This window comes from Papilio polytes, unplaced genomic scaffold (assembly GCF_000836215.1).
Source record: "Papilio polytes unplaced genomic scaffold, Ppol_1.0 DF823923.1, whole genome shotgun sequence".
NCBI classification, from domain to species: domain Eukaryota; kingdom Metazoa; phylum Arthropoda; class Insecta; order Lepidoptera; family Papilionidae; genus Papilio; species Papilio polytes.
In genome coordinates this window covers 1,510,720-1,530,641 of record NW_013525281.1, presented here as the reverse complement: position 1 = coordinate 1,530,641, position 19,922 = coordinate 1,510,720, and the positions used below count along the sequence as shown (strand labels likewise).

Below are 19,922 nucleotides of genomic sequence, written 5' to 3'. Positions count from 1 at the left end.
TTGCATGCACTTCCGTCAGTTTGATTTGACACTTTTTGTTATTTGATTTGTTTTTGACGTGTAACCTGTCGCTTTCCCTTTATTTACAAAAATTTAATAATTTGTTAAAATCTATTTTGAAACACTGTAATAATGTCGAGCGGACAATGGGAAGTCGTTGGAAAAAATAAAAAATCTCAAAATGGTAAAGTAAAAACGGGAAAAGATGATGACAAGAAGCCCCATAAAAACTTGCCGAAACTTGAAGATATTGGTTAGTATTACTATAGTTATTTAAGTATTTTAAATAGTTTACATTTATTTAACCTGTTATGACTTCATTTTAGTTCCACACTCTCAAATAAAATCATTTTACGCGGGTATGGAGATTGATGACACTAAAAAGCCGCCAAAAGATAAAAAGAAGGATGGAGAGAAAAAAGGTAAAAAGGATAAGAAAACTGAACCTCCGAAGCCGAAGCCTCCGAAAACAATCGAAGGTGCACTAGAAGCCGTAAGTCTAGATAACTCATTAAAAAGTTAACCTACTTATAGGCTATTAAACTATAATGTACATATTCATTAATTTTTGTTTTTTTTTACAACAAATATACGAAAATTTTGACATTCTATTTAACATAACAATATCATAAATATGCCAATAAATCTTTGAAACATAATATGTTACATAAAATCTTAATTCAATTATTTGTTGCATATAGTTTGCTACTTTTTCATGGAATTGAATTTTGAAACCGCTTTTCTTAATATTGCCTTGTAATCTTTTTTGAGCAATACATAAGCACAAGAAAAGTGAAGGGTAAATTTGGCTTGTTGCAAAACAAGATTACTCTTATGCAAGTATTTACATAACAGGTTGCACCTGCAATTTATTTTACTTTTACATTCACATAAATAACAAAAATTAACATAGTTAAGAACAATAGTAATTATGTCTATAAGTCAATGCATTTTTAACCTACATAGTCTATATGGGGGGCCTTCAAAAGGAGAGTGAACCGCTACCTATTAAGCTAGTTCGTACCATCTTTCGACTGCATCATCACCTCCTTCAGGTGGGATTGTGATCAAGCGCTAGCTTAACAAATAATAATAAAAAAAAAATCTAAAGCTAATACATTAATATTGTTTGTAGAAATCATTGATAAGGAAGGTACTTTCTATTTTTATATCTATAGATATTTCCTATTAGATGTGTCCATTATATGTATAGAATTATTTAAACATAGTATGCCTTAAACATTTCTAGAATCAAAATTACCTTTTTTTTTTTAACATAAGGTGGCAAACAAGCAAGCGGCCACCGGAAATCGCCAAAATGGCGAAGCGACCGCTGCCCATAGACATCTGCAATTGCATATGCGTTACCTACCCTTAATTCACGGAGGAGGAGACGCACATAAAGAGGACATTTCCCCTTCCTATGCGTCTCTTCCACCGTCAAATCCACTTTACCTCCCCATACTTTACCTCTTAAGAAAAGGGTGGAAAGGAAATGGGACCATAATTAGGCCTCCGGCACCACACTCAACATTATTGTCACCAACTCATCGTTCAGTATATGTCCCCATTAAAAGTCTAGTAGCTTACCCTAATTAAGGGGTGACTACACCTTAGTCAACCATGTTAGCACAGAACAAGTTAACTTCATAGATCTTTGTATTTTGCACAGATACGTGCTATTTTAAAAATGTTAAAGAATAAGTACATATGAATTTCTATATAAAAAACATTTGTATAATGCTGAGGTTGAAATTGGATTATTATTTGTTCTGATTAATCGCTGAACTGTGCCATAGACACTAATTATTATTTTTATTGTCCATAGATTGATCCATACGAGCTTGCGAATATAATAACGTCAAATAAGATTCGATTTTCGAATGCACCGTTAGTATGGTTGAAGGAAGTTGCCAGTTTTTTGAACATAAAGATACAAATAGAAGTTGAAGACCCAACTTTCTCCAATTACGATGCTCTGTATCCATTAAGCAGTGTACCCGTTGATTTGAAGACCTGTTTGGAGAAGCTGCTACAGGATGCTGGAGAAGCTACCATACAGTTGTTCTTTGATATCACTCTAACAGCTTTGGCTAATGACATGAGTAGAGGTTAGTAATTTTATAATAAACTAGCCCTCGTAGATTTAAAGAAAATTTTAGACTGTTTAATCTAGTTATGTACAGTTAGCTTCATAAATATATATAAATGTACAAAATTCTAGAAACTCATAGGTTATTATTTTCAAAAATGTATATAAACTTATCCATTAATGATATGTATTGGTTTGAAGTATATATAAGGATGCTTAAATACATATTTTGTAAGTGAAAATGTATACAATGTATATGGAGCTGATTGTACAACAATTCCATATTTCAGTGAGATCCATTAAGATGTTCACAAGATTGTGACAAACATCCATCCATTTATTTAAACAGTATTCATAATATTAGTAATAATGATACAGTGTGATGTTAAGTGGCTGTAATATGGTATTGGTCAAATTATTTTCTTTAGTTACAATCAAAGAAAATATATGGTGTATTTTAAAATCAGTTTTTAAATAACAGTATTTTATAGGTCAATTAGTAAATGGCCATAGACTACTTCTTCAAATGATGGCACAAGAGTACCCTGAGTTCTGCACAGCGTCAACAGCTAAGAGTGCCAGTCTTAGAAATTCCTATCAAAACCGACCACCTATTGGCTTGTCATTGCTATGGGCATTTGGACAAGGTGGTCTTCGTGATTTCGATGTTGGCATGAAAGGTATGTTGATTATTAATGTCTCAGATTTTATTAAATACAGTAAGATATAAGCATCAGTCAATCTAAGATCTAGGCAGTTATGAATATGGTCTATTTGAGTTATTACATATTTTATCAAGGCACCTGTCTCCCTACCTCTGATTATACCATTGCAGTGAAAGAATTAAATTAGCTCCCCACTTCAAATTGAATGTTATGGGTAGGAAATAAATGTCCTTGACTGCACATATTTTATATTCCATCTTCAAATTAAAAAAAAAAGACATACTATCTTTCTGTAAACTAAGTTACTGAAGTTGGATTTTTCTTGGGGATTTAAATATAGTATTTATTTTCATGGAAATCAATATGTTTTATTGGATTTTGATAGTAGATTATTTTTGACACTCTGACATTTGATAAAGTCTGTTATCACGTTTGCCTCTCAAGGCAACAGATAACCTGTAAACCTTATAGAAACAAACTTTTTATATAACTTTCTACTAACATTCTATAGATTATTAAACACAGACCCAACTTTAGTCCCTTTTACTTTGCCACCTTTTTTCTTATAAGAAAAGGATGGGAAAGGAACATGGATTTGACGGTGCAGGAGATGCATAGGAAGCGGAAATATTCTCTTTATGTGCGTCTCCTCAAGCAACTGCTGTGGTTGCTTCGCTAATTTGGCGGATTCAGGTCGCCGCTCGTTTGTTTGCCACCTTATGTTTAAAAAAAAAACATGAAGGCAACAAATAAATCATAGAATTGCTAACTCATTGGAAATGTAGTTTTTAAATTCATCTCTTACTAAAGTGTTTGTTTCAGCTTGGCAAGAATTATTCCTTCCTGTAATTGAGTTGAAGAGCTACACAAAATATATAATAACATATTTATCTATGCTCCTTGATAGACATGCTAAAATGGATGCAACCAAAATAACTCATGAACAACTGTTTGCTATGTTCGATTTGATAAACAATAAAAAGAACAATCTATCTAGAGAGTTGTCAAGTGACCTTATACAACAATTAAGTAAATATAAGGTGAGTATTCTAAAAAAATCATTTAAAAAACTTTTATTAACATTTTATACAAACAATTTTATGTAACATCAACATTTAAATTTTAACTGAATGAAATGACAAGAAAAAATACTATTGCCTTACATTAAAAAAATGATGCTAGTTTGGTATTTACTAAACAAACTTACTTTTGTTTAAATTTTACTTTTAACATTTGTCTGCATTGAATTAAAAAAAAAAACTAAGGTAGTTAGTTAGGTTGTTAAACTTTCGTATTTATGATAGACTAGCTTTCGCCCGCCACTCTATCCAAAATTTAAATTAGTAGCCTCTGTGTTCTTCTATGTTCTACATCTATGACAAATTTCATCAAGATCTATTCAGCCATTCTATAAACTCCAACAAATCTAAACATTCGTATTTATAATAGACTAGCTGTTGAAATTAAAAATTATGAAACTTATGAGAAATAGAAAAAAAAAAACAAATAAAAAATATGTAGCTTATGTTACTGACAACCCTGTTTGATGGTGAAAGAATTATTAAAGCGGTCCCGTAGTTTTTGCGTCAATCAAATACATACAAAAAAAATACAAATCTTTTCTCTTTGTAATATTAGTATAGAAATATATATAAATAGATATTGTATTACAGGATGTATTTTTCAATAAAAGTGGAAATAAATTGCAAGTAACGTTTAACCAAATTATGAAAAAGTTGCCCAATCAATATTTGAGTGGGAACTCCTTGGATCCTTACAATAGAGTGCTGGTTGCCAGTTTGGTTGACTGTCTGAGACGAGACGACTCTTGTAATGCAACATGGAGACAACTATTCCACAAGTGCACTAAACAATCTGCTACTCTACTAGATTACATTAGTAAGTATATTATTTTTGTCTTATAAGAAATTAAAGTTTTTGGACTAACTGGGGGTAAGACTGGAGAAGCATTTATTTCATAATATTTTCTTGACCACATCTATACCATATTTAATCAAAATCCGTTAATTAACTCAAATATACGCAATTTTATTATTAACAGGATAAATCGAATATCCTAAATTTCTTGGTTTCAAAGTAAAACTATGTTATTGACTAATTTAATCTGGCTTATTTGGTTTTTGTTTAAAATTTAGTTATTATTTGAAAATCCTATTAGATAGCAACTGGACTGAAGTAAGTCCAAAATTGAGACTGAAATCTTTGAAAACCACGGTGCTACAATATAAAGAGATAAGCAAAGATGCATTAAAAGGGAAGAAAAAAGATGAAACTGTGGTCAAGGCTGATAAAATATGCCAGGTAAGATTCCAATTAGATTTATTTATTTAAAGTAGATTTTTAAAATTTACCAAAATTATATTTTCAATATTATTAATTTAAATGTTTGTTTTTATTAAAAAAAAAACTGCATAAAAAACTTCAAAGATTACTCTTTGGTCTTATTTTGTGCTGACAACACTGATCTGTCACGTTCAATAACCAACCAATCATTCAATTCCATTCATTATTCTTCTTTCGGAAAGAAGTAGGAAAGACGACATTTTTGTTTCAAAATTTTAAATCGAAAATACAATTTGCGATATTGATTAATAAATTCGATAAAGTTTGAGTGTTTTCATAACAAAGAAATAATTTTTCTGACTCAATAAGGTATGTTAATGTTGCTAAAAAATATTTACCCGTGATAATTGCTATGTGTAATTTTCCATAAAACAAGTCTAAAGCCGTGATTTTTTCTATCCAATCCTATAGATGGAAATTAGAAACACTTTCGATTTTAAGCATACGCCCTTGCTTTGTAACTGTAAATGTTGATTCGTACAACATCCGTTACTCGGCGGGAGGCCGCGTCTATATTTTTGTGGAAAAAGAAATTATTGACCTGATAGTCCGTTTCCGTGTTAACTTTTCTCGTATTTGAATACTTTTAAAAATATAACTATGATTTAAAATGTAGTACATTACCAGGAAAATTTACAACATAGTTGATTTTCCTGTTTTATGACCTTTGTTCTTACTAGTTTTATATCTATGAAAGAAAATATGTGTAATATATACCTCGTTTCCAAAATTTGCTATATTCATTGAATTTTGTGCTAAAAGCTTACAATAACATAGTGAAGATAAATTGAAAAAACATAATACTTTGTCTTTAGCATGTAAGCCTTTGTTGCCTCATTCATAATTTCTATTTTTTTTTCTCACAGGATATTCTAGATAGAATGACAAGCACTAGAAGGTTCCCTTGGCTGTGGGCCAGCTTTGTGCTGTTGGTTGGCATCGCTGGGTTGATTGCTTATGATGTCTCCAGGGCTGGAGGCAGCTTCCCCAGTAAGTATATTCCACACAACTGGTCCAATAACATCTCTGAATATGTTTAGAAATGTAACTGTTTTTGTTAACTTGCAATATGTAGAAACAATGAAAAAAAGGCACATTTTAATTTAATTTTATAGTTTACATGACTCTTTTTGTGTGTGGGTGAAACAAATTAATTAACAAATTTACAAATCAATGTACCTCTATATTGATTTGAGTATGTAGCTGTGCATTGCAAGTCAACAACTGGCTTGAATAGTTCCAGTAAAATCTTAAACTGTGTAGTGGTAATTTAGTACTTAAATTGCAGCTCAACACTGTAAGTGATCTGAATTGTTATCCATTTCAGAGTAGATTCTATTTTATGAGTATGGTCTATAAATGAATGAATGTGGATGGCTACAAAGGAAGAGGAAGACTGAATAAAGTATGGATGGATTGTGTGAAAGGGGATATGCTTAAGAAAGGAGTGTATTCAGATATGACGGCTGATAGAGATGTATGAAAGAGCAGCACATAATGTGCCGACCCTCCATGAAGGATAAGAGCAAGTTGATGATGAGTATGGTCTACAAATAATTGTAGCTGTGTAAAATAATTGATACTTTTTGAACAATTAAGTCACTGGCAATTAATAATTTTAAGTACTGGCTGAGTGATTCAAATGTTTGCAATCCGATTTTATGTGTGCAGTATTCATATAAGATGGTGGTCGACTAAGGATGGTGTTTTTAATGTTCGCGATTGTTATTGCATTATCTCCGACATATGCACGCCCACAATGGAGGATAGTTACCGTATATATGATCTGCCTTTGGTATTAATAGTACAAACCGCTCGTCACTCCGACAAATATTTGTTTTAATGCATATGTATTATGTTTCACTGATAAGTGTTTGTGCACCTAATTAACTTTTTACTACTCTTTTATCTATGTTATTCTTAGGGCAGACTATTTACATTTGATAAGTAGTATCTCTCACATTAGGACTGTTATTTGTTCAACAATGTATTACAATTATGAGATTGTTTTCACTTGATAATCAAGTTTATGTAATAATTTTTCACATATCTACAAAACTGGATAAACATTTTCATACTATAAAGTTTTTATATTTTTAAAGCCTTTAAAGGTCAAATTACTACATTTTTGTTTTATTTTTTCTCTAATTATCTTATCTTTATTCTATTGTAACCAATATGTGTTTTTTTTAGAAAGTACAACTGGTAGATTTATGAATGATATTGGTGTGTTGGAGCACAGCCAAAAGGCCTGGCAGAAGACTCTATCAACATCAGCCCGTGGATACATTTGGCTTGAGACAAATACTCCAGTGTACTATGTGAAAACAGTCGAAGCTTGTAAACCATACTTACAATTATCTAAAGATGTGTTCATAATAACAATGAAGAAGGCTTGTGTATTGTATGAGAATATGAGGGAATATGTAACTGAAAAAACTCCTGTGGTTGTTGCGGCGATAGACCAGTATGCTCCCGGCTTGGTTGACAACATCCATGCCTGTACCTTAAATGGTTTTGTTACTATAAAGAAGTATTTTAACGACTATTATTTCTTGACGGCTGAATACTTCAAAACTAAAGTTTTTGTGTAAGTTAAATTTTACAATGCTCTTCCATACTTCCATCAGTTATATCTGAATTCACTCACCGGTGTTGGGAGGAAATCTTCCAAAGATACCTTGGCCTCTGGGGTGAAGGCAGGTTTATGTAGGATTTAACCCACTAAAACCCCATCAGTGACCATCATAAAGCAACATAGTCATAGATCCTGGATCTCCAAGGAACAAACTCGAATAATTTCTTTGGTTTACCATTCTAGTTAGAATTGATCTTATTAATTATTATTTGCAGAGGTGATTGGGCACCGGAGATTTTGCAGAATAAAACGCAGTTAGCGTTAAACGCGACACGGTTCCACGTATCTTCGTATTTCCACTGGTTCAGAGAGCAAGTGCATGTCTACTCGGAGATACCCTGAAGGAACGGTGACTTTGTGATAACCAATCTTATATCACAAGTGCAGATATGTGTTCCGTAGTAAAATCTCAACTGTAAGCGAGTGAAGTTATATTTTTTGTTTCTTTACAATAGAAATTATATCTATAGTAAGTATCTTGAATATAATTGTGTAATACATTTTTAGAATCTTTTTTTGTTTAAATTTTGTTAATGAATTGTTGTCAAATTAATTGTACAATTTTGTTTTGTTGAAAATAACTTCACTGCTTTCAGAATTGTCTTCATTTAGTTGTAAGGTCCATGTTTTTCGTTTATTATTTACTAGTTTTTTTTGTCAGAAATGCAATCATGGTGTAGATCTATTTAAACATTTGGAACTGAAAGTAATTTTGTTTTAATTTCTAGATTTTTCTGATGGGTTAAAATATACAATATTGGTAATGTCTAGTAAAAAAAAAACTTTTAGTATTTTAAAAAAACTAACATTTTCAAATTGTCTAATTTTTCTGATGGAATTTTTTTTGTTCAAAAATTTGTTTAATTCTTTCTCCCATGTACATATTGTTATATAGAGCACAAATTTTATTCATTAGCTATCATTATTTATAAAAAATATGAATTAAATCAATTGCAACGAATATTACGGATCTCCCTAATTATTTGTAAATTATTTTTCACTCAATGCAATTTTAATGTTTCATTTAATGTAAATTTTTATCATGACAATGTTTTGTTTTAATCATTTTTATATTAAATCACGGATATAAATACTAACTATAGAGCGGACATTATGAAAATCTACTTATATCTGGAACATATAGACCAACAAGGATATTTGTCCCATTGTCCTAAAAGTCAAACTAAATTATGACTCTTTATGTCAAAAAAGTGTTTTTGTGCTTTTATGTCAAAGATAAATATTTTGTGACAGATTTTTAGTCCACTTTTCCTCTTTATTATGATTTCTTGATATGTTCAATTATCCGTCAGGGCAAATTGATTTAAAAGAGGGGGAAATGCATTCGAAGGGGAAATAATCTCTTTTATTGCAGATGTCTTGCGGCTTGCTTATTCCACCTCATATTAAAAAACTATCTACAATAGTAGTATCTCGCTGGATCAAATATCCTTGTATGAGTTAAATCGAAAATAATTGTTAATACAGCTTTACCAATCTAGACAATCTGGTAGAAACCAATAGTAGAGTTTTTGATAGTAATTAGTTCGTAATGTCCTGTCTATTGATTTGAATATCTGTAGTACAAACCAGTATTGGCAAGGTCGAACATTCCTGACGCATTTAAAAAGTTATAGCCAATTTTTAATAATAATGGCTAATTTTTATTATTCATACTGTCTAAAGTAGCTAAATATTGTGAATATATGCATTTTGTTAGGTAAATCTAAAAGCATTTTTTTCAATAATAAAATGTCACCGAAAAACAAGATATATAAAGTACTTTATTGGAAGATAAAGTTTATCTTTGTAGTGTTATTTATTTGTGTTAGAGAGATCGTGTGTGTTTAATATTGTAATGTGGAATAAAAACAGTTGAGAAAAAATGTCTTTTATTCTTGACCAATGTCATACTAAATGTAAACCCTTTAGAAAAGGAATACACTTGAATAAATTAAAAAATGCTGCAAATAACAACCTTATGTTTAAAACCTATTTACCACAGGATTTTTTTATTTTTAATCTTAATAAATTACTTTGATATGTTAATTTTTGTAGAAATAAAACTCAAGATATAAATTAAAGACCTTATAGGTCTTAATTTTTTTTCCTTTATTGATATTTAACTTATTTATTGAAAAACAGTTTATTTGTATTATTGAAAATAGTTTCCGCTAGTTCATTAATGTTTTCTTTTCGTACACCTGCTAAAATTTCAAGTACTTGCCTGAAAAAAAATTGCAGTATGGTCACTAAAACATTATTGATAAAAAAAATTAAAAAAAAAAACCTTTTTTTTTTTTTCAGTTGAAGTTAATGATGGTACACTAAAAAGATAAGTTAAAGTGTTGAAATTCAAAAAAATCACTCTAAAAAGTGTATTGTTTTTTTCTTCAAAATCTATACAATCCACTTATCTTACTAATACTATAAATTATAGGTTTAGATAGATGGATGGATGTTTATTGGTTTGTAGCCTAAACGGCTGGACAGATCAAGATGATATTTGGCTAGACGTAGAGGATAGCCTGGATGGCTACTCCTTTTTTTTTATTCCACGCGAACGGAGTCACGGGCGAAAGCTAGTTTAAAATAGTAACTTTTGCTTGGTAAAGGGTTAACTATCAAAAAGTGTACTCACACAATATTTACTGGTTCATTTCTCCCTTTGACTTGCCTACCAGATTCTATAGTATACTTCTCTTTCTTAATGGTAGGGTATTTGGTGAAAACAAGCGGATAGCCAGGATGAGTTGCTTTCACCTCACACCATGGACAATCTGTCTCCATCATAAGACGATCTTGTGGTATTTCTCTCACCACTTCCAAATTATCTTTAGTTCTTAGTGAACTGAAAATTATCATACTAATATTAGCAACTACTTGGATGGATGGATGGATGTTTCTTACTATACATCTATTAAAGTAATGCTTTTTTCCTTTTTCGCTCCGGTTTCTATCTATACTTCTATACTAATATTATAAAGAGGAAAGATAATTTTTTGTATGTACTGAAAAAACTCAAAACCTATTGGGCCAATTTCAAAAATTCTTTCACCGATATATACCTATGTTATCACTAAGTAACATAGGCTTTTCTTATTAATTTTTTTATTTCTGCGCGGACGAAGACGCGATCAACAGCTAGTTAGCTATAACCTTACTTATATTATAAATGCGAAAGGTTAGATGGATGGATGTTTGCTAGAGTTTTAGTTACGGCTGAACTTATTTCAATAAAATTTGGTATAGATGTAGAGGATACTCTGGAAAACACATAGACTACTTACTTTTGTTTTTTTTAATTCCACAAGGACAAAAGCTAGTATCAAATACTACAGATCTCACCATCCATTTATACCTATATACATTCCTAAGTCTAATATCTTCTCAAGAGCATCCTTTGGACCATCAAATGAATGTACCACTCCTCCTACAATGTTATCCTTGTTTCTCCTCAAGATATCCACTAAGTCATCTGCCGCAGCCCGACAATGGAGAAATAATGGTAAGTTGAATTCACGACTTAGTTTTAACTGATATTCAAAATATCTGTAACAATTCAGTATTAACTAAATACTAAAAAAAAAAAAAATTTGTTGTTAATCCCAAAAACTATTTGTTTCTGCTACGAAGTGAAAACTTTTCATTGGCCCATAGTTATCTATTTTATAGTTACCTAGGTTCATTAAGACTGTAAGTTTTCCAAATATTAAATAAATAAATAAAAAATTGACAAAATATTGCTATCGGAAAACTACATTATTGCCGAGCAACAGAAAACATTTACTTCTAGATTTTTTAATTCAATACAAAGTCGCGAGGAAAAGCTAGTAAACCACTAAATTAAAGTGTTTTTATTAAATTCAATTTGTCACTTTTTTTCTAAAACTCACTTAAGTTGTATTTCCTTTCCAGAGAAGTGGAGTCTGTCATAATCCAAACCGCATTCTCCTATCGCTACCACTTTGTCTCTGTGCTTAGTAATTAAATCTCTTAGGCCATTTAAATATGTTTCAGGGTTTTCAAAAAATTCATTACATCTTGTTGGATGACATCCCACTGTAGCATACAATCTTGCTGAAAATTCAACAAGATTCAGCTGAAAAGTTATTTTATATAACTCTACAGATATCTAAGATTTATAAAAATATGCATTTTTTGGACTATTATTAGCAAGTATAGTGAGAGTGTCTTCGATCTGCACATTTCCACACACAATATGAATAGAATGAAAAATGATCTGGGCATTGGGTTGAGCAATTTTTGTGACAAATAGAACTTTAAACTATTGAAACAAGACTTAAATTCACTTTCCACATTTTTGATACCTGCTTCTAATTTATGACATGAAAAAGTAAAACCTTGTTTCAATTATGATAAATGAATGAATATGTATTTACATATTTTTTATTTATCGCCTCAAAAAAGAAATTACATACTTATTAAGTTTTAAAAATGACCGAAATTTTGCTCTGCTCTACATTTCAGTCTATTCCAACAATTGTTTAGAGGTAGGTAGAAATCTTAAAAATGAAATAAAAGCTTACCATCAGTATAAGATAAGTCAATAGCTTTCTTGCTATCACTTAAACTTCCTCCTGTTATTATCATTTTACTCATCCCGTTGGCCCAGCTTCTCTCCAACACTTTGTCTAGGTCTGGTTCATGCTTCTTTGATTTATTGTACACACCTTGGTACATATCATCTGTGAGATTGGCTCCGATATCTGTGGAAATTACTCTTCTAATAAGTCTCAATATTGTCCTTTATCGTAACAATATTAAAAATAGTGCAAAAGTTGATAAATTATTAGCATAGTTTAAGTGATGTACGCCTTTTAGTTTGACCTAAACGGGCGTTGTATTTTCAAAGACGTTTTTAAACTAATGTATTCAGAAAACTGCTTGCACTTTATGTTTTTTCTTATTAAAAAGCATTTAAATAAGTATAAACAGCTGTAAAAGTTCATTACCGATATATCGCCTTATTAAAGCCATTCTTCTCATTAGATTTGTTTACACTTCTAGATTTTGCGCACTTGATATTAATATTTGATTAAAGAAATATCCACAGGTAAATGCTTAAAATTAAATTATTTGTATGTTTTCTAACCTAAAAGTAAAATTTGACATTTTCATGTCATGTCATGTCAGGTGTCAGTGTGTCATGTGCATCATGTCATAATGACACTGACTGACATGCCAATGTTCAAAGAATAGGTATGCGCATGTGGAAATAGTTACAAGTAATTATTAACTAGCTTTCGTCTGCCACTTTGTCCGCGCGAATTAAAAAACATAATAATTGACTTGAAAAAAAATGTGTTCTACTAAACTATGTTCTACATCTGCCCAATTTCATCTAGATCCGTAAAGCCGGGAGACAAAGACCATTTTTTAAAAAGCTCAACAATTTTTTATTTAATACGGACCTCTATGTTCCATGTTATCGACATTAAACATTTTGGGATATAAAAAAATAAAACAATGAAAATATTAGGAATGATATATTTAACTTATTAATGCAATTTAACTTATGAATAAAACATTTATTCGAATTTCTAGCAATGAATGTGAATTTGAAACAGCCCTGTATCTTGATACACTTAGTAGTGGTTGTCAGCTGAACAGTAGTTTTTCAGTCAAACCTAGTGCGTGTATGTGCCGACAAACAACACGATGTCCTGATGCAAGATGGCGTAGAGGAAGGGGCGGTCCACCTTGAAGGGTAGCGGCGGTGGCGGCTGCGACAACAGAGATGTAGCCACCAAAACAACCCCTGTGCACACGAAAAGTATAAAGACCGTGGTGTTTTCGCATATTATATAATACAAGGGGTAAGTAGAACTTCGTCACAGCGAAATTTAAACAACGCGGTCTTGCCGACAGACAGACTTAAATTTTAAAAAATATTTTTGTCAGCAGCAATATAATTTTTTCAATATTACAAACACACACATCATTTTTCAGTCATTTTAAACACATAGATTTGAAAATAGTTGTCTTACCAGTAAAAGCCCCAGCAGTGGCGCCCTCTTCGTCGACCTTAACGAATGCTTCCTGGAACACTTCGGACACTTCCACTCCTTGGCCTTTCACGATCTCTTCAGCTGGCTGGTTAAATATACTACTTAACCCTTCCTGAAAGAGTGTATATCTTAGGAGTGTTTTCTTTATATAGACTACGACAACACAATCAACACAACTCTAGCCTGCAACCCAGAGGGGTAGGTAGAGACCACGAACATTATTCAAGACACTGATACATCTACTTATATGTCGGTTTGTGGTGCTCTTGGTACCGCATTTCTTGAGTATTTCATTAATCTGGACGATATAAAGTCTTCTAGCATAGCCCCCTCGGTGGCTGCCCTCAGGTGCGATTTGAGGGTCCCGGGATCTCCAGAGGAACGCACCGATACAACGAGCACAACCCCGACCAACACTACTAATCTTTCGCTTATAAATTTCTTTTTTAATGTACTTTCGTTCGTCCTTTCCACATGTCCGAACCATCCAAATATGCCATTTTCAACTCTACTCACAACAACTATATAACCTTTTAATAAACATTCTGTCCTTACATGTGTACATCGACTACATACAATCAAACTTCCTTCATATCATTCTACGTTTGTTCCTTACTAACAAAATCCCTGTACTTACCTTTACCAAGACGTTCTTTAGATTGAACTTGGACTTGACTTCGAATTTAGGCATGTCGATGTCCACGTCCTGTCCGGGCGGGCTCATAGCGAACACGTCCTCCAGCATCCCCTTCTGCGCCAATTTGTCCAGCACCGCAGATAGACCATCCACTGCATCCGGCAGCACTATCACCATTCTGAAGCCCTCCTCTTTGTACGGCAGTTCAATCATCTGTAAAGATTTTTTATTTAAATTTAAATGTAACAAGACTTACACTTAGTTTGGATAAGATACAAAATGGGTATATTAGAGGAAGTTTGAGTAGCCCCGGTGGTTGAGAAAATAAGGAGTAAAAGGTTAGAGTGGTATGGGCATGTTATGAGAAGGGATGAATCGCATGTAACAAGACGGACGTTAGTTATGAATGTGGAGGGGTATACCGGTAGAGGTAGACCTAGAAAGAGATGGATGGATTGCATGAAAGGTGACATGATCAAGAAGGGAGTGATGACTGAGAAGACGGATGATAGAGTGCTTTGGAGGACGAAAACCCGGTGCGCCGACCCTACGGGAGTAGGATAAGGCAGGGGAGATGACTTACACTTAGTTGCCACGTTTTTAATCCTTTGTTTCTTTGCTTTATCTGACTTAATGTCGAAAACCTTTATACTCCAAGGAAGAATGTTGTGTCTTTATATTATAAAAAAGAGGAAGGAAGAACAAGAACTACTTTAGGTATAAAACATCTGTCCATATTTTGTTTCTTTCACTAACATTTCTTTAAAAATCCCGATAGACTCGTAAGTTTTAGAATGATGTAATAGAACACGATATGTATTTACTCTAGCGCCCAATTCACGGTCTTCGTGGTAGAACAAGGACTGCAGTAAATGCATCGTTGGTTTGTCTACAGATTCTGTCGCGCTGAGATGGAACTTCTTGTCGACGGTGTCCGTCTTTTCGAATGGTACATGCCAGTGACCCTGGGAACACATAAGAGAAAAAACTTAGTGAGGTAGAAATCTAGGCTAGATTTAGGGGGGAGAAGCAGCTACCATCAACATGATATCATTCGTAGTTTTAGTACCAATTATAATTTTTTGAAATATTTAGCTCGCTCCCCTAGTGTAGGGCACCTGCCTTCTACTCCCAAGCTCTGGCCCATTTCACATGGGCATACAAATAGTGAAAATAGTGAAGATTAAATACGTAATATCAGTTGAGTTTAAAAAAACTAAAACAGAGAAACCCTTAGATTAAGGTATTACCTGGAAGAATATGATATTAAATAGAGCGGCCGCCGTCTCTGGAGGAAACGTGTCTTTGTCAACTGGTTCCTTTATGTTGCCACGAGTCTTCTGATCCGCCTGAAATACGAGATATGCAAACAAATAGTTACTCATTATTTACAAAACAATGCTTCTTAATGACTTTAAGAAACAAAGAACTTTTATTAACAGGATAAGAAGCAATTCTTGTTTGCTTGGAGATCAAACGTTTTTTTTTTTCAATTTTATTTTTTAATCAGATTTATTATATGGTTATAAAAATTGCGGCACAAAGTGAAGAAAATCAATGAATTTAATAAAAATTGTTAATCCTTTTACAATGTAATGAACAGATGATAAGAAAAGTCTTTGACTTCGAGATATATCAACACACTATCTACTTTATATGGATGCAATGGAGAAGTTATTGCGGATGTTTATGGACAGTTATCGTTTTATTGTTACGACTAATTCAAGTAACCATTTGCTCATTTATCACTCACTGGCACATACTTGCGACTTTGTCCACGTGAAATTAAAAAATAGTAAAAATGCAGCTTATGTTACCCAGCGATAAGGGAGTCTTATTAGTAAAAAAATTGTTAAAATCTGTCTAGCAGTTTTTGAGTCATTACAATACACACAAAAATACAAATCTTTCCTCTTTTTAATATCAGTATAGACTACTAGCGGTCGCTTGCGACTTCGCCCGCGTGAAACTAAAAAAATATAGCTTATGTTACTCAGCGATAATGTAGCCTTTTAATGGTAAAAGAATTTTTTTAAACGGTCCAGTAGTTTTAGCGTTATTTCATTATATACAAAGTTAGAAAAGAAATAAATCTTTTCTCTTTATAATATTACTATAGATTGGAACCGCGAAAATTTCTTCGTAATAGATTTTTGGATGTAATTTTCTTGTTCGCAGTAACTTACCCACTCATTAATAATTCTGGCAGCTTCACTAGGATTAGTGAAGTTGAGAGCCTGTACTTCGCTGTGGTAATCACGTGTAGCTACGTTCGTGAACTCGTCGGCTAACTCGTATCGACTTGCCACGCACACCTTATTAGCCATGGTTAAGAAATCAGGGTTCATGGAGGTAAATTTCTCTGTCAGTGAACTGTACGATTCCGTCATCTGGAAAAAGAATATTACTAGTCATCGTAATGTTCTCATATAGCTTTTAAATTACAATTTATTTATTTCGTTTGAGATTACATGCATACATAAGTAAGGTACAACAAACAAGACATTTTGAACTTTGACACATAAGGTGAGGTGATAAACCAAAATAAACACGAACAGTCATGTTAGTTAATGACTGTTTTTTTTTTTTTAATATTTAGTAAACTCTGTATTTCAAATATCAAATAAGTAAATTTTAAAGAGCGTCGTGGTTCTTTGGTTCACTTGACTTGTAATCTACAGGTCTTGGGTTCGAATCCCGCCATGTACCAATGTGTATTTCGATTTTTCGAATTTTCATATGTACACAAGTTACCCGACGTTCTTACGGTGAAGGAAAACATCGTGATGTCTTCACATCGGCGAAGAAATTCAAAGATATGTCTGAAGTCAACCAACCCGCACTAGGCCAGCGTGGTTGATTATGGCCTAGTCACCTTAACTATGTTTAGTGAGGTGGTGATGAAATTTTAAATTCTTACTTTCTTATAATCAGGTAAGCCGAGGTATTTGACGATTTCCTCTTTAACCTTTCCAGTAGTCCCCGTTGAGTACAAAGAGAGGAGCGTCAGCACGCCCAAGGGTGAAGTTATAACATTCTTCTCTTCACTGGATTCATATAAATCCTGCAACAAATACAAATAAGGTTTTAAAAACTATAACTGCCTTTTGTTCCTGACTTCGCCTTTCATGAGGCAAAGGGGGGGAGGGTGATTGTTCAAGCAACCTAATACATATAAAATTTGATTGTCTCTATATAATATCGTGAAAAAAATCATGATAAATCATGACGTATTTGCATACTGATAACGAAAAAGCAATTTTCATCTATGTGTTCTTATGGCAACATTTGTTCCGGGTAAACTAGAACCTTTGCACGGGAAATTAGCTGATAAATGCTAAAACAGTATGGCATATCTTTTAAATTTTTCGCTGGCGATACAAACCATAAATTATGTATTTGGGATATATTACATTTAATTTGTACCTTCAGTAATCTCATGGAAGCCTTATCAACCGCATCGCCGAGTTCCGTTCGTCTGTACTCATGGCCGTAGAAAAAGAATTCATCTTCTTCAGTCGCAAACGCAACTGAAACTGCAAAAAACCAGCATCATGTAATGGCGGTACGTGTGCGAATCAGCTCCAAACCGGTTCAAATCAGCCACATAACCTTGACCCTTGTAGCCGTGGGTCAACAACTAAATTAGAAATTCACGACTCAACGTAATGTACTAAAATATGGGACCTGATCTCTATTGTTCAAATTAAACTCATCTGATAGCTCAGTTACCCATAACTGGTTGGCATGGAGCAAAATACTAGTAGATAGAGGCATCAAGAGCATTTAAAACCGACAAGTATACGGATATCTTTGTTAAGAAAATCGATACCGTGCCGGTGTAGCGCAACACTAGATCATTTACATACACGTCCCCTCCCTATGACTGTCAATGTCAATAACAATATAAAATAACCGCGCCATTATGGCGGTAAATTATACACTTAAGTATTGAAGTATAATAACTTTGTTATTATTATTGTTTGTTTAAAAGTATGAATGTAGTAAAGCTAAATGAGGTTTGTCGGGACCGATTAAAGTCTAATCTGTTTCCAAGTTGTTTATTATCAATATAACCGACTATCGATTCTCTAATAGTTACATTTTTTGTTTATTAGTGACATCATCGAGGAATGAAGCGGAATAAACCGTTCCAGCGCTAGAAAAACGCTTTTAACAGGATGTTTGAAGCAAGATTTCATTTGTTATATCTGTATGTTTGTGTTTTTTAACATAGTTAACTGCCTCTCAGTGTAGATTTTAACTAAGGGTCTTGCTTAATTACTTATTCCAGCCAGCACTTTTCCAGGTTTTTTATTTATAAAAATAACTAGGTAGCGATTCGCTTTGCATCGCTTATACAAAAAGTATTATGGGATATGCGGTGAAGCAAATTTTATAATTTTTATAAATATGGTTTTAGATGAGTGAGATTAAGTCAAATGATAATGAAAACGTAGTTTTCACACAAATAATAACATTTTGGAAGGTTCCTTCTTTCCTTGTGTTTTAAATTAATTTTAAAAATATAATTATAACCCGTATCAGTATTGTATAGTGAATCTTTGATGTTCAGTTTGACATTTAACAATACAAAACTGGTTTGTTGTAAAAAAAAAACTTACGCGAGACTAGCAAGAGTATTTTCAACATATCGCGACCAAGGTTCTTCGTTCACTGATCGTTTTGCATCACAGTCCGTTTGTTCGTATACCTTTTATGTACATGTTACGGATAGATTGTTGTCTTCGTCTGATTGTAAAATGTAAATATAACATGAAGAGGCGAGTTATCACGAATATTTGTGACAACGTATTAAGGTAAATCGACAAAATTCATGCAGCCTAAAATCTTATAGAAATGTTATCAATTACGATACTAACATGATTTCGTTATTGTCAAGCAAATATTGATATACCCTCTGGACCAATAACAATTTGATCTATTATGTCAAATGAGATAAACTGGAGCCAACATAATTTCCAATTATCTAACTTTTAATATTCTACTGTGAATAAATACAATAAAAAAGAGTTCACAATTTAATGGTTTCTCTTTAAAAAATCTGTAACGTTCATGAAATAGTTGATTGATCGCGACTCTGTACGCGTGGAATTTAAAAAAAAAACGGAGTAAGCTATGCCAAATTTTATCGAGATCGTTCAGCAGTTTAGGCTACAAACTCTTACAAATCAACAATACTCGTAACTAGTATCGTAACTATATTTAGTAACATTTGTAAGCAAGGGTGGGTTCAGCTTTGGCGGGGGGGGGGGTCACATAGTCAAGGTCAAGTCAAGCTCTTGATCGAACACCAGTCAGATTATAAATTAACGAAGTTCGCAATTGATCGGTAACGTATTCTATCTCGTCAATACAAATAAAACGTTTTCCTTAATAGACGATACAAAGAAATAATGAAGGTAAAAACCAAATGTGGTTCCCCGCTAGATTGAGCAAATTTAATCATCACTATGACATCGTCACAAATCTA

General features: G+C 32.7%; 3 protein-coding genes across 3 annotated transcripts; 1 reads left to right on the top strand and 2 right to left on the bottom strand.

Moving 5' to 3' along the window:
- The first annotated feature begins 22 nt into the window (after positions 1 to 22).
- On the top strand, positions 23 to 8,518 carry LOC106102383 (transmembrane protein 214). Its single transcript, XM_013281840.1, has 10 exons — positions 23 to 253; positions 327 to 493; positions 1,829 to 2,111; positions 2,584 to 2,772; positions 3,580 to 3,797; positions 4,431 to 4,656; positions 4,937 to 5,079; positions 5,988 to 6,111; positions 7,315 to 7,711; positions 7,975 to 8,518. The coding sequence occupies exons 1-10, from the start codon at positions 133 to 135 to the stop codon at positions 8,099 to 8,101; spliced, it is 1,995 nt and encodes a 664-aa protein (XP_013137294.1). The 5' UTR covers positions 23 to 132; the 3' UTR covers positions 8,102 to 8,518.
- Positions 8,519 to 9,886: 1,368 nt separating this feature from the next.
- Positions 9,887 to 12,897, bottom strand: LOC106102207 (putative deoxyribonuclease TATDN1). Its single transcript, XM_013281627.1, has 6 exons — positions 12,736 to 12,897; positions 12,310 to 12,489; positions 11,656 to 11,839; positions 11,108 to 11,311; positions 10,401 to 10,610; positions 9,887 to 9,986 (listed from the first exon to the last, which is right to left on the bottom strand). The coding sequence occupies exons 1-6, from the start codon at positions 12,767 to 12,769 to the stop codon at positions 9,887 to 9,889; spliced, it is 912 nt and encodes a 303-aa protein (XP_013137081.1). The 5' UTR covers positions 12,770 to 12,897.
- A 357-nt stretch (positions 12,898 to 13,254) lies between these two features.
- On the bottom strand, positions 13,255 to 19,159 carry LOC106102559 (antichymotrypsin-1-like). The gene is made up of 9 exons (XM_013282076.1): positions 19,054 to 19,159; positions 17,855 to 17,964; positions 17,349 to 17,492; positions 16,615 to 16,818; positions 15,679 to 15,777; positions 15,253 to 15,393; positions 14,429 to 14,641; positions 13,771 to 13,903; positions 13,255 to 13,541 (listed from the first exon to the last, which is right to left on the bottom strand). Exons 1-9 carry the CDS (start codon positions 19,079 to 19,081, stop codon positions 13,411 to 13,413), a joined length of 1,203 nt encoding a protein of 400 aa, XP_013137530.1. The 5' UTR covers positions 19,082 to 19,159; the 3' UTR covers positions 13,255 to 13,410.
- Positions 19,160 to 19,922: the final 763 nt, after the last annotated feature.